The sequence below is a fragment of the Trichosurus vulpecula genome, chromosome 7, assembly GCF_011100635.1.
Source record: "Trichosurus vulpecula isolate mTriVul1 chromosome 7, mTriVul1.pri, whole genome shotgun sequence".
Taxonomy (NCBI): domain Eukaryota; kingdom Metazoa; phylum Chordata; class Mammalia; order Diprotodontia; family Phalangeridae; genus Trichosurus; species Trichosurus vulpecula.
Window position 1 is genome coordinate 239223503 of NC_050579.1, and position 14901 is coordinate 239238403.

At 38.3% G+C, this 14901-nt stretch overlaps 1 protein-coding gene across 2 annotated transcripts in view; it reads left to right on the forward strand.

Moving 5' to 3' along the window:
• Positions 1-14901, forward strand: part of SUPT3H (SPT3 homolog, SAGA and STAGA complex component) — a 706568-nt gene that overhangs the window by 597421 nt on the left and 94246 nt on the right. For both annotated transcript variants that reach the window (XM_036767517.1, XM_036767518.1), the window contains exon 11: positions 111-221. In XM_036767517.1, the coding sequence (XP_036623412.1) occupies positions 111-221 (111 nt within the window). The remainder of the gene's footprint in view (positions 1-110; positions 222-14901) is intronic.

Here is a 14901-nt window from a genome sequence, read left to right on the forward strand (position 1 = left end):
GGGGGAAAAAAAGTGGTCCATTTGATAAAGGTTTATTTTCATATTTTATGCACTGTAGGTCTGTTGTGTGTTTTTGATTTAGTAACATTTTCGGTGTTTTTCTGTTGCAGAGCACGGCAGCCTGTGGTATCGAGGCTCAAAGCGATGCCATCCAGCCCAGCCACATCAGAGAGGCCATTCGACGCTATGGCCACAAGATTGGCCCCGTTTCCCCATTCACAGTACGTAATAACAGAGTTATAAAAAGTTATATTTATAATCTGAAAGAACTTTGATTTTTCAAGTGGTCAAATGAAGAAGCGCTGGAATTGTTGAGAGCAATTTGTGGCGACTGTAATTTTCTTGTATAAAAGTGGCATAATTCTCTTGGGAAAAAAACTTAGTCATTTTTGTCTCTTTTTGGAAGGACAAAAAAGTTTTTTTTCTTTTAAATATTATTTTCTTTCAATTACAAATTATGTTTTTTGTGAGGCTCAAATTTTCTGTTTCTCAAAGCTTAGTTTTATAGGGTGTTTTCCCCCAAAATTATATGTATCCAAATATTGCCTGAGATGCTTTATATTCTAAAATAAATCAGGTTGGAGATAATCACTCCCATCAAATGTCCTGTTCCCAAGTGATAGACTTCATAACTGGAAGAAGAAAAGATTTTTTTCTTGACCAACTTCTAACTAAGCTAAAGGGTACTCTAACTGTACACCTCTCAAGTTTAGACCAGGCACTTTTTTGTTGAAAATTAAAGACTTGGTAATTCATCCACCTAAAGAATAGTATTATTTTTAAGTTCATCTTTGGACTTGCCTCTTAACCTGCCATCTTGGAAAGCTTTTGTTTTGAGATTTCCTCTGTTTAGAGGAAAAATTATATATTGAGGTAACTCATATGGAATAGGACCTACTGCCTGATAAGATCATTTTTCCACATTATTAACTGTTATGACTTTCTTTCCCTTTCTTGATCCAGTTAATTTATTATTCATTATACAAGATCTTAATGTGTTGATGAGAACAAGTTCTTTCATATATAACTACAGTTATTCTGCTACCTTTGTGATTATAAATGTTTTTATTTATATAACAGGACTATGTCCTATCCCTTTTAAGCTCACAATTGGGATGCTGTTTGTGAGCATGATACATCTTTTTACATGGACAGTTTATTTATTGCACTGGGTACAGTTTGAGATTCTCTTCATTGAACAGTGAAAAATAAAATTAAAACTCTGTGTTTCTGGGGGCAGCTAAGTGGCGCAGTGAATAGAGCACCAGCCCTGGAGTCAGGAGGACCTGAATTCAAATCTGGACTCACACACTTGACACACTTACTAGCTGTGTGACCTTGGGCAAGTCACTTAACCCCAATTGCCTGGCCTTTCCCCCTCCAAAAAAACCAAAAAAACAAAAAACTCTATGCTTCTGTTGCCAAAGGACACCTGACTTAGGAGGGGCCGCTTAGATAGCTCTGCCAAAGCCCAGATAGAGATTTAGACAAGCCCAGGATTGCTGGAAAGAGGACCTAAAGAGTTGATGAAATTGAGGGAAACATTATAAGGAAAGATTAAAAACATAAAATTCATAGCTTGGCCAAATTATGACTAAGAGGTTGGTGCAATGGAACAAGTTTAAGGAAGAAAAGGGAAACAACCAATGATGATAATAGTCTCCAAGTAATTGAAGGGTATAGGAACCAAGGAGAGAAGGAGATTTTTGAGAGGTGACCTAAGATGGGAACTAGGAGTAATGGATGGAATTAAGTAAAAGAAAATACCTAATATAAGGGGAAAACTTCTTAATCATGGAGTTGTTAAGACTGCCACAAAAGGGAGAGGTATCAGTGGTCAAGCTTTAAAAAAAAAAAAAACTGAACTAGGAACTTAAGCAAACCTCATAGATGCGACCTCATCATTTCTTTTCCATTTCTGACCTAGACTAAATGATTCTCTGATTATTACTTATAATCTCATCATGAGATTGTTTCAGCACTCAGTGCAAAGCTTTGTATCATAGGAATGGCATTTATTTGAGAAATATACTTAAATCTAGGTTCAGAAGTATCGAGCTGAATTCTGTTACACCACATAGCCAATTTCTTTGGGCTTTTTAAAATGCCTAGTGAAGTAATTTTAAATAGCTCATGTCAAAGTATCTCAGTGGAAAATGGAATATATGCTCAGGGACCTGGGAAATTCACCTCTCCTTTTCTAGAGTACAAAGGGGAAAGGAGCTGCTGATACTCCAAGATTTCTTCTTCTCCCTCTAACCCTGCTCACTTTGTTACAAAGCAAGATCTTTGGATAGTAGGGTCTGGAACTAGAAAGAATCTTAGAGAACTCTCCCTTCCACAGACCGTGCAGCATCATGGTATACTGTAAAGAGCATGGTCCAGGATTCTAGTATTAGCTCTTACACTGACATGTGTAATCTTGAGGACGTTGCTTCCCCTCTCTCATATTCTCTGTGAAATGAGTAGCATGAGATTTACAAAGTTCCTCCTGGCCCTAACATTCTGTGACTTTCCTAAAATTGATTTTGAGATAAACGTTGAACCTACCAACCACATCTGTAAAGTAGAAAGAGCAGTTCACTTCTGGGGTGTGATGGCCAGGGTTGTGGTAGGGCCTTCTGAGCTCATATTGTTCTGATCAGCCACAGTCGGACACGCTGTACCTTGACCCCAACATAGTGACACTATTTTGATCCTCTTTGAGAATGAAGGACAACAGCCAACCAATATGTGAAGTCACAGGGCTGTTATGAAGGTTAAATACGTTGAGATATACAAAACTTCTTTTAAAACTATACAGTTCTGGGGGTGGAGCCAAGATGGCAGCTGGAAAACAAGGACTTGCTTAAGCTCTCCTCTGAATCCCTCTAAACACCTGTAAAAAATGGCTCTGAAAAAATTCTAGAGGTGCAGAACCCATGAAATAGCAGAGGGAAACAGGTCACCAGCCCAGAACAGACTGGATGGTCGCTGGTAATCGTCTATCACATGGTGCTGGGAGAGGAGTGCAGCCCAGCATGGGCTGTGCCAGGACCAACCAGACCTGGATTCACACTGAGCAGGCCTGAGGGCCATGAATCATTGAGCTGTAGCAGTTATCAAACTTCTCAACCCACAAATGCCAAAGACCACAGAGCAGGTTAGTGAGGAAACTGCTGTAATGAGGTGAAAGAGGTCAACCCCATCACTGGGGGTGGCAGCAGCAGGAAGCTTCTGCAGCTGCTTCCAGAGCTCCAGCATCAGCTGCTTCTGGAATCCCTGGCTCACGTAGTGGGAGGAATCAAGCAGCGGATCAGAGCAGAAGTACAAGGAGAGCTTTCCTGGCACAGAGGCAGGTTCTCTTGCTTTGCCCTGCTTGGATCTGGATTGTGATCCTGGTTGGCGGTTCTTGGGGGAGGAGGAGGGCTGGTGTGGCAGAACTTGTGGTGATGGTGGAGAATAAGTAGTTATAAAAACAGCAGCGCTTGGCCCCTAAAGCTTGAGACAAAGCACTCTCTACTCTACAAGCAATCATACCCTGACAAAAAGCTCAAGGGTCAAATAGTTGGCTGGGAACATGGCCAGGCAGTGAAAATGGACTCAGACTCTAGAATCTTTTTTTGGTGACAAAGAAGATCAAAACATACAGCCAGAAGAAGTCAACAAAGTCAAAGAACCTATATCAAAAGCCTCCAAGAAAAATATGAATTGGTCTCAGGCCATGGAAGAGCTCAAAAAGGATTTGGAAAAGCAAGTACGAAAAGTAGAGGAAAAATTGGGAAGAGAAATGAGAGTGATGCAAGAAAACCATGAAAAACAAGTCAATGACTTGCTAAAGGAGACCCAAAAAAATACTGAAGAAAATAATGCCTTAAAAAATAGACTACCCCAAATGACAAAAGAGTTCCAAAAAGCCAATGAGGAGAAGAATTCCTTGAAAGGCAGAATTAGCCAAATGGAAAAGGAGGTCCAAAAGACCACTGAAGAAAATACTACCTTAAAAATTAGATTGGAGCAAGTGGAAGCTAGTGACTTTATGAGAAATGAAGATATCATAAAACAGAATGAAAGGAATGAAAAAATGGAACACAGTGTGAAATATCTCATTGGAAAAACCACTGATCTAGAAAATAGATCCATGAGAGATAATTTAAAAATTATTGGACTACCTGAAAGCCATGAGGAAAAAAAAAGAGCCTAGACTGCCCTGATATTCTAGAGCCAGAGGATAAAATAGAAAGAATCCACCTATCGCCTCTTGAAAAAGATCCCAAAAAGAAAAACTTCTAGGAATATTGTCACCAAATTCCAGAGCTCCCAGGTCAAGGAGAAAATACTTCAAGCAGCCAAAAAGAAACAATTTAAGTATTTTGGAAACACAATCAGGATAACACAAGATCTAGCAGCTTCTACATTAAGGGATGAAAGAGCTTGGAATATGATATTCCAGAGGTCAATGGAGTTAGGATTAAAACCAAGAATCACCTACCCAGTAAAACTGAGTATAATGCTCAAAGGCAAAATATGAACTTTCAGTAAAATAGAGGACTTTCAAGCTTTCTCATTAAAAATACCAGAGCTGAATACAAAATTTGACTTTCAAACCCAATAATCAAGAGAAGCATGAAAAGGTAAACAAGAAAGAGAATTCATAAGGGACTTACTAAAGTTGAACTGTTTTGTTCACATTCCTACACGGAAAGATGATGTATGTAATTCATGAGACCTTTCTCAGTATTAGAGTAGTTGAAGGGAATATACATATATATAGACAGAGGGCACAGGGTAAGTTGAATATGAAGGGATGATATCTAAAAAACTAAAATAAAATTGAGGGGTGAGAAGGAATATGTTGAGAGAGGGATAAAGGGAGATATAGAATGGGGTAAATTATCTCACATAAAAGTAGCAAGAAAAGCAGTTCTGTTGGAAGGGAAGAGGGTACAGGTGAGGGGGAATGAGGGAATCTTGCTCTCATCAGATTTGACTTGAGGAGGGAATAACATACACACTCAATTGGGTATCTTATCCTACAGGAAAGTAGGGGGAAGGGTATAAAAAAGGGGGGATGATAGAAGGGAGGGCAGATAGGGAGAGGAGTTAATCAAAAGCAAACACTTTTGAAAAGGGACAGGGTGAAGGGAGAAAACTGCATAAAAGGAGACAGGATAGGATGGAGGGAAATATAGTTAGTGTTTCACAACATGAGTATTATGGAAGTGTTTTGCATAATGATACATGTGTGGCCTGTATTGAATTGCTTGCATTCTTAGGGATGGTGGGTGGGGGAAGGGAAGAGTGGAGAGAATTTGGAACTCAAAGTTTTAAAGCAAATGCTCAAAAGAAAAAGTTTGTGTTTTGTTTTTGTTTTTGTTTTTGCATGCAACTGGAAAATAAGATATATAGGGAATGGGGCATAGAAGAAAGTACCTACATGGCCTACAAGAAAGTAAGGGGAAAGGGCATGGGGGAGAATGGGGTGTCAGAAGAGAGAGCTGACTGGGGAACTGGGCAGTCAGAATATATGCCATCTTGGAGTAGGGGGAGGATAGAAATGGGGAGAAAAGTTGTAATTCAAAATCTTGTGGAAATCAATGTTGAAAACTAAAATATTAAATAATAAAATATTAAAAATTTAACACCTAAAAGTACTATACAGTTCTAAGGTATTATTATACTTGTATGACCCCTAGAAGTTGTGTAGTGCAAGTATTATCTCCATTTAGAAGATGAGGAAATTGAGGCTCACAGCACTTAAGTAGCTTGCCCATGGGTGCATGACTAATTAGAATGATGGCATGTACACAACTAGAACCATAGTCAAGTGACTCCCACCTCTGCTTTTTTAATACCATACAACTTCACCCTCCATGTACCAACAAAATGACCATGTGCAAGCATCCTCAAACCTATATATACAACACTCTACACACACACACACACACACACACACACACACACACACACACACACACACCCATGCGTGCACACACACACACACCCCACATTCATATGCCTATTAGTGAAACTATTTTCACATTTATTTTTGTTCTTTCTCCTAGACTTCCTCTCACAGTTTCATATGACCATCCTTATGCTTATTTACATAGTCATCCATACATATGCATAATACAAATATATCTTATTAATATTCATCCATTTATAGTCACATACCTATCAGTGAAACTATTTCCACATTTCTTTTATATTCCTTCATTTTGCTGCAGACACTGAATATTACACCATGCCATGATCTCTGATAGTCTGACAGCTCCATCAGGGAGTTTATGTGAAATGGCACAGTGGAGGGAACAGAACACTGAACTTGGAGGGAGAAGACCTGAGTTTGAGGTCTGATTTGTGCACCTACTAATTATGGGACCTTAGATAGGTGACCTTGCCTCTTTGGACCTCAGTTTCCTCATCTGTAAAGTGGAGGTGATAACATTTTCACAAAGGATAAAATAACCCTTGCAGAAAATTGTTTTTTGTAGTAGATATTGAATGTAAAGTGCTTTGTAAATATCAAAATTCTCTCTCTCCCTCCCTCTCTCTCTCTCTCTCTCTCTCTTTCTCTCTCTCTCTCTCTCTCTCTCCATACATATATGTGTAAATATATATATATACATATATACACACATACACACACACACACACACGCCATGCAATATGTTGGCCTAATAAAGGGCTTTTGTTTCCTTTTTCTTCTTTCACAGCAGATGAATCCATGTTATAACATGTTTTTAATAGATTTTTGGATAGGAATTCAGTCAGTCAATAAACAATTATTAAATGTCTACTATGTGCCAGGACTGTGCTAAGCCCTGAGGACGCAAAGAGAGTCCAAAGACAGGCTGCCTTCAGGGAGCTTGTAATCTAATAGGAGAGACAAGAAGCAAACAGATATGTGCAGACAAGCTATATAGAATAAATGGGGAAAAATTAACAGAGAAGACATTTTGATGAAGAAGGGAAGGGAAAGGCTTCCTGTAGAAAATGGAGTATTAGAAGCAACTTAAAAGAAATGAGGGAAGGTGAGGAGGGAGAAGACTCAAGGCAAGGGAAGTAGCCCAGAGCTGAGAGAGGGAGTGTCTGCGCAACAGCCAGGAAGCCATGTGACTGCATTGACAGGTACTCATTGGGTGGTAAGGCGTATAAGAAGATTGGAAAGGTAGAAGGGAGCTATGTTAGGAAGGACTTTGAAAGCCAAACAGAACATTTTGTATTTGATCCCAGAAGCAACAGGGAACCACTGAAGTTTATTGAGTAAGGGGGTGACATGGTCAGACATGTGCATTAGGAAAATCACTTTAGAGGCTGAAATGAGGGTGGATTGGAGTGCAGAGACACTTGAGGCAGGCAGGTTCACCAGTAGGCTGTTGCAGTAGTCCAAGTGTGAGGAGGTGAATTAACTGTGAACGAGATATTTTAGCATGCAAACTGGGTCTGCTTCTGAAAATAAGGCCTCTGTGAAAACTGATTATTCATTTCTGTGTAATCATTTCTTAGTATCCAAATTATTACAGTATATTGGCAGCCATTAGAAAACATCTCAAGACACAATACTTGACATGTGTTCATTAGGGGCCATCTCATTTTGCCATCCAAATCCCACAAGATGAGGCCCTACACCAAGGTGGTGGTAGTGTCATAGAAAATAAGGGGTCATATTCAAAAGTTATTGTAAGGTAAGTTTGACAGGACTTGGCTGGATATTGGATATGGGGAATAAGAGATAGGGAAGAGTTGAGGGTAATACCTAGGTTCCAAACTAAGGGACAGGGAGGATTGTATTGTACTCTACAGAAACAGGGAAGGTAAGAGTTGTGAGAAAAATGAGTTTATGGAGAAAAGTGAGTCCCATTTTGGACATGTTAAGTTTAAAATATTTATTGGACATCCAGTTCAAGATATCTGAAAGCATTTGGAGATGTGAAATTAAGGGTCACCAGAGAGGTTGGGACAGGATAGTTTTGAAAATCAGAAGCAGAGAAATGGTAATTAAATCCCTGGCAGCTGATATGATCACCAAGTGAAGTAGTATAGAGGGAGAAGAGAAGCAAGCCCAGGACAGAACCCTGTAGGATACCTATGGTTAGATGATGTGTCCTGGGTGAGAATCCTGAAAAGGAGACTGAGAAGGAGCAGTCAGATAGGTAGAAGAAGAATCAAAACCAAGTGGTGTCCCAAAAACCTAGAAAAGAAAGTAGCAGCAGGGAGAGGGTGCTCCACAATGTCAAAGGCTGCAGAGAGGTCGAAGAGAATGATCATTGAAAAACGTTCAGAATTAAAGTCCCCACTTCTCTTCTCAAAAACATCTATATATTTCCAGGTTAGGGTTAGAAATGAATTTAGGGTTAAGGTTAGGGCCAACCTAACCTTAACCAGTACTCTTCCTTTTTAATGCTATACAATAAATATATTGAAAAAATATATAAATATATAAAAACATATAAGATAATAATTTTCTTCCACATCAGAATTGTATCCTCTGGCCTTACTGCATCCGCAGAGGGAAATCCTGAGTGGTAATGTGATTTTCTCATCCTTTCCTCACAGGGACCTTGATTGTAGAAGGTATTTTCTACAGCTAAATCCCATTCAGAGTTTATTATTCCCAGGAGTAGAATGAATGCTGGCCCCTAGATTAACAGTGTTCGAAGCATGCATAATTACCTTTTACCTATAAATGTCATGAAATGTTTCTTGCCTTGAACTGAATAAATGTGTAGTTACAGCATCCACGTATCCCAAGTGACTATTGTTATGCACTATCTGGCTTTATATTTTCTTACAAAAGATAAATTTGAGGAACAAAAATGGGACTGCGTAAAATTTATAAAAGCTGCTACAATTTCAATTAATGTATTTATACGTTACATTTTTATGGGTAGATAGCTGCCAGTGTCGTTATACATTTATATTTATACACAATATTGAAAAAGCTAGCATTCAGAGATTCTTTCATATGCCAAAACTGTTAATAATTTCAGAAAAATGATTATGATTTTGAACTCATTTGACATTGAACTTATTCTTAGAGTATAATTATAATAATATTCTTAAACTTGAGCTCACCAATATTAAACACTGTACTTCAACTCACCCTTGATATTTGCAAATATTCCTGCCTATTACTGTTGAATAGAGTGAAATACTATTTTCAACTATCGCTATACAGTCTTGCCATATGGAGTGTTTTTCTGGGTTCCTACTGTAAAAGGACTGGTCCTATGGGATTTTCAGATGCTGTAGAGACTGACATTGCTGCTCATACCAGAAAAAAAGCAGCTACTGATGGTAGGCAGCCCTGATAAGGGCACCACCTTATTTAGCCCTCTGAAGCTACCTGCAGGAGACTTATGAAAGCAGACATGGCTTAGGTTCCTTAAAAAGGCTTCGATACCATGAATTTGGAGATGGGTTTGTTGATAGGAGGGAGAGCAGAAGAGTCAGATGAAGCTCTAAGTGGAAGAATAGTACAATTCTGGGGAATCCAGTTCCCTAGGTGCCTTTTCCTTTTTGTATATGACTCTGAACAAAGTTGTGTTTATTGGTCTGTTCTAGAATCTTCTTGAGCTCTCAGGCACAGAACCCCCCCCCCCCCCAAGGACCTGTTACAGTGATATAACCATATTGGAGAGAGCTGCTTCCTTGATAAGCAGCTTCTGATCACTTCCCCCTCCTCTTGGGCATTCGTGTATTAGAGGTCCAGGGATCCTGGCAGCTGGTGGTTGCAGAACCCTGACAAGTGACTCAAGTGCCCACCTTATATATTTGCACCAATGACCAAATTAATCTAGAAGCCACAAGTTACTGGTAAATTGAGAGGGTTTGTGGCCATAGTAATAATTCATCTACAGTTGGGTGTGAAATCTCATAGAATGGCTCACTCTGTCTCAAAGTACATAGGTGGAGGAAATATTCCTGTAAAGGGATATAAAATTTTTATGGGTAGATAGCTGCCAGTGACAAAACCTTAGTGCCAGCAGCCACCTTCCTCATTAAGCAGGGGAAGATGGGGATACATCTCACGGCATCGCAAACCAAGTGGGAGACTCCTCTCATTGCTCTCAGCAGAAGTAGCCTGCTTCGGATACTCTAACAACCACGGAGGCCCAGGCCATTTCCAGGAGCAAGACCAAATTTCCTGTCATCAGGAAATGACCTGATAACTGGAAGTTTTGAGTTATTTCTCTCTCTCTGTATAGTCCACCAGGCAGCAGCCATGGCAAATTCCTGCCAGAACTTGCTCATATGTATAGGCTGTATAAACAGTCTGGCTGCCCAGGCCTGGATTGTACAGACCACCCCTGCTTGGCAGCATAGACAGGGGTTAAAATAGAGCCTTTTACTTTATCAGATATGATCTGCCACAGTGAAAAAAGTAAGCATTAAGATATGATGATGGTGGTGATAACAATAGGTAGCTTTTTATACAGGTGCCTGCTATGTACCAGGCACCGTGCTGAGAACTTTACAGATATTATCTCATCAGATCCTCACAGCAACTCTGCGAAGTAGGTGCTGTTATTATCACTATTTTGCAGTTGAGGAAACTGAGGCAGAGGTTAAGTGGCTTGCCTCAGATCAAACAGCTATTAGCTGTGAGACTAGACTTGAACTCTAGTCTTCCTGACTGTAGGTCCATCGTTCTATCCACTCTGCCACCTACCTACCAGATATAATATGCTACCAAAAGGTAAAGGTGTTCACCTAATGATCAATACATTAGACTAGTTGCATGCAGTAGTAGACAGTAAATATTAACTAATCATGGTGATAAGATCATTAAGCTGTAATGCAGACAAACTATCCCATCTCTCACAGATTGCCCACCCTTATCATCAGTTTGACAGATAGCACAGTTCTGCACAATAGCTGCTTATCCTGGTTTGGACAGTACACATTGTTCATCCATTTGTACTTTCTTATGTACATAATGAGACCAAAATCTTTTGAGTGATTATGGATCTCGTTTGGAAGGTTCTGCAGTACTCTGGGACTTGATAAAAATGAATGCCATCTGCTAACAGGAACATGTGGAAAACCTCATCATCTATCCAGAGTCCTATTTCATTTGGACTCTATACTAAACATCCTCTATGACAGTGGAAAAACCTTTGGTGAGCATAGATCTTCCAGCTTCATTCCTCACTGGATATTCACAATCAGAGAGCTGTCAAGCAAAATCACCTATGTTTTTACATCTTACATCATATATGATTTTGACATAGAAAGAGAGAGAAAGAGAGAGAGAGAGAGAACTTTTATTGAAGGAAGGCCTTGAAGGAAGGTAGAATTTTGCTCTATCAGGTCATATTTTTTAATAGTCAACAAATAATAAGCACAGTGGGATCCTGCATTTGCCTTACCTTTCAGTCAATTATGTCACTATAGAAAATTGAAAGACTGCTTAGTTCTTTCTCATACCTTCATCAGAAATGCTCTTAACATAGCTGTGAATTATTCTCATAAATATTTTATAGAGATGGGGAAGTAAGTATGGGTGAATTGATATTTTCCTAGTCTCCTTTTTTTGGGTAATGATTCTTTTTGCAAGAATTTGATTTGTTGATCCTGTCTGTATAGCATATCTCAAATCTTTCCCCTTCTCACTTAGAGCTTCTATGCCAATACAAGTGCTCATCACTCCTTGCCTGGACTATCTTCATAGCTTAGTCTTCCTGCTATTTTGTTTTTGTCATTGTATACACAGTGCTGGACACACAGCATATGCCTAATAGATATTTATTGCATTTAGATAAAGTGAATCTCACAAATCTATTGTCAACATCCTCAAAACTGTGTGACCTGCAACAAGGAATTCCTGTTTGTAGGCTTGGTCCAACCTAGGTGCTCTTCCCACCTTTTCTTTACTCATTTCTGTTTTCTCATATGGCACGTCTGGGCCTGGGATGTTAGGGTGCAAATGTATTGGCTCCACTCTCACTGATTGAGAAAGAGTTATTGTATATACATCTTTTAACTTGTTTATTCTTCACTTCTGATATTTTATGAAGCAGTACTGCTCATAATCTTCCAACCTCCTCCCCCATAAGATTTTACAACTGATTTTATGCTATAAACTACTGATGTCCTTGACTGCCATCTCTCTCCAGTTGACAAAGAGAGCAAGTTGGTTTTTGACTGAGGTGATTTCTAGGTGCTTTTAGTCTCCTTATTATGATGACTGAGCTATGCCAGATAAACTTTTTTAGAAAATTTTGATACACGGTCAATGTTTGTTCTTTTATCCATTTCCTGTTTTCTAGCATATATGGCCATAACTTCTTGTCATTTTTATTCTTCCAATTTCATACTGATTTTGATCTTTGCTCTAACAAGATGATGGTCTGGCTATACATTTATAACTATATGGGAAATGAATCCCACTGTGGTAACCAGTTATTTTCCATCTATTAACATATAATTAGTTCCATGTTTTGTGATTTTATTTAATGTTTACCATGTCCAGTGACTCCTGACTCTTTCCTAAAAGAAAGTATACATGATATAAAGTATACATCATATATAGGCACAAGACTTACATATAATTTACAAGTCTTTGCCTCTCATTTCTTCCTCCCAAGCCATATTTTCCAACATATTTTTTTACCATCTTCCCCTTTACATGTCTTAGCATTGACGTTACTAAGCATTGAATTATATGGTGATTTTACTTGGAGCATTTTGTTGAGTTCTTTGTTGAATTTCTCTTTTTTTTCCTCCCTCTCTGCAGCAAATGTTGGCCCATAAACTTTAGCTATCTTTCTGGTAGAATTTTTGCAAATGCTTATTACCAAGTGTCCCATAAAACAATGCTTCTTATTGCTAACTCTCTTGTTTATTTCTTCAAGTGGAATGTGGGATCCATTTAGCTGCAACTTCTTATCTTCTGGTTTATTTTACAATGATAATGTATTGATGTGATTCATGCAAGGCTTATTGCACAAGTCGATAAGTTTAATTATTTCACTTGGTACAATTATAAAAATACATTGTCATTTAGTTGCTCTAGTAGTTTGTCCACTCAGTCCCTAGACAAGGATCTCACACTTAGAATCCAACAGCTAAGTGAACATTTGTGTACAATCTAAAAACTATGATTTTTAGCAATCTTTGACTCTCTTTTCCACCACTCCATCACCATCACTGCAGAAGTGGAAAAGACCACACAAAACTGAGGGCTATTTTTTACTTTTTAATCATTTTATAGATTTCCATAAACAAAGAAATTATCACCAAGTAGCCTGCCTACTAGTCTACCAACTTCTCTTCACTTCTGTGTTGTCCTCCTTTTGTGTGTTGTCTCCTCCCATTAGATCATAAGCTCCTTGAGAGCAGAGACTGTTTTTCTTTTTATTAATCATATCCCTGGCTCTTAGCACAGCACCCTGCCCAAAGCAGGAATTTAATAAATGTTTATTGGATTGGATCTAGCTATTGCTCAAAAAGTAGACATAGTCTGTAGCCAGGGCCATATCTAGAGTCTTTCCAGCTTGGTTGAACTTGCCAGAGGACATATTCTGCTAGCCTAGCCTTCATGAAGAGACAATCCACCTCCGCGAGATTTCATTGAAAGAGTTTGTGGAGGCAGGGCTATAATACACATTGGAAGGCATACTAGTACATTGGAAAGAGTATTGAGTCCTGAATCAGAGGACCGAGGTTTCAATCCCAGCTACCTTACATATAGCTATATAAACTTGGGTGAGTGGGTTCCTATTTCTTCATCTATAAAATTAAGGAGTCATACTAAATAACCTCTGAAAGTCCCTTCTAGTTCTTTGTCTATGATTCTTACCTGAGGTAGGAAAAACACTCTACACATTTGATGAACCTTAAAAATTATTTTAAGTATTGCCCATCATTTGAAATAGTAGAATTCTTGTATAGTTATGTATAATGGGGGAAAAAACCTTGTTTATTTTTTTCCTTTAAGAAACAGAAAGAATTTAACTCATTTTTTGTAAATCGTAGGCAAGAGATATAGGACTTTTTTCAACAAATACTAAGATCTATAGTGCAATGCGTTATTAAGCAAGAAAAAGCTACAAGGAATAAAAGATATCTGATTTCTTAAATGAGTGTTATTTGAGGCAAACTGCTTCTTTTATACCCTAGTAAACTCTTGGGCTTTAGGATTTCAGGTATTACCTTTTGATCATGGCCTCTGAAATTGTTTGTTCTCTGTTCGTGTCTCTTTGTCTGCTTTTATCCTTAAATTTTTAGGGGTTCTCTTATGAAAAATATATCCCCGGAGGCTTGTTGTTGGAAAAATTATTATCTGACTTGTAATGACAGTGTTCGGAGTAATCTCACTTCACAGAGAAGGGTTAATAAAGTGTAGGACTGGCCCTGGCTCTCAGGCCAGAATTTGTTCATTCCAGATAAATATTATCAAAGATTGTCATTTATAGAAATTCACTATAGACTCATTTGATTGCATAAAACAGCAACAGTACCCAGCCCAGCGATGTAATTTTTCCTATTTTGAGTTCTTAGCTCAGTTGAAAACTCTATTTTGAGTACATTTTATTATAATGAAAAAAATAAGCCAGGGATCAGCTTGTTAACCTGCCAGTACCAAGAATTTAAGCTTGCTGTAGGCTTTTCTAAACATCCAGTTGGGGAACCAATCAATGACATTTTTTAATATCCAAAAACTAGATTTTTAGACCAATTTGGGGTTCTTTTTACTGCCCTTTTTAGTTTTAAAATTCTATAGAAAGGTATTTTTATCATTGAAACTTAAAACTTAAATATATATCAACTGATTTAAACTATATAGTCTTTGAAACAACACATTCAGGTCACCTCTTTAGAGTTATAGTTGTCAGTGCATTATGGTAGTAACCTATTCTTATGGAATTCTCATAGAGTCTTTTATAGATTGTGAAAATCAAGAAAACTAAT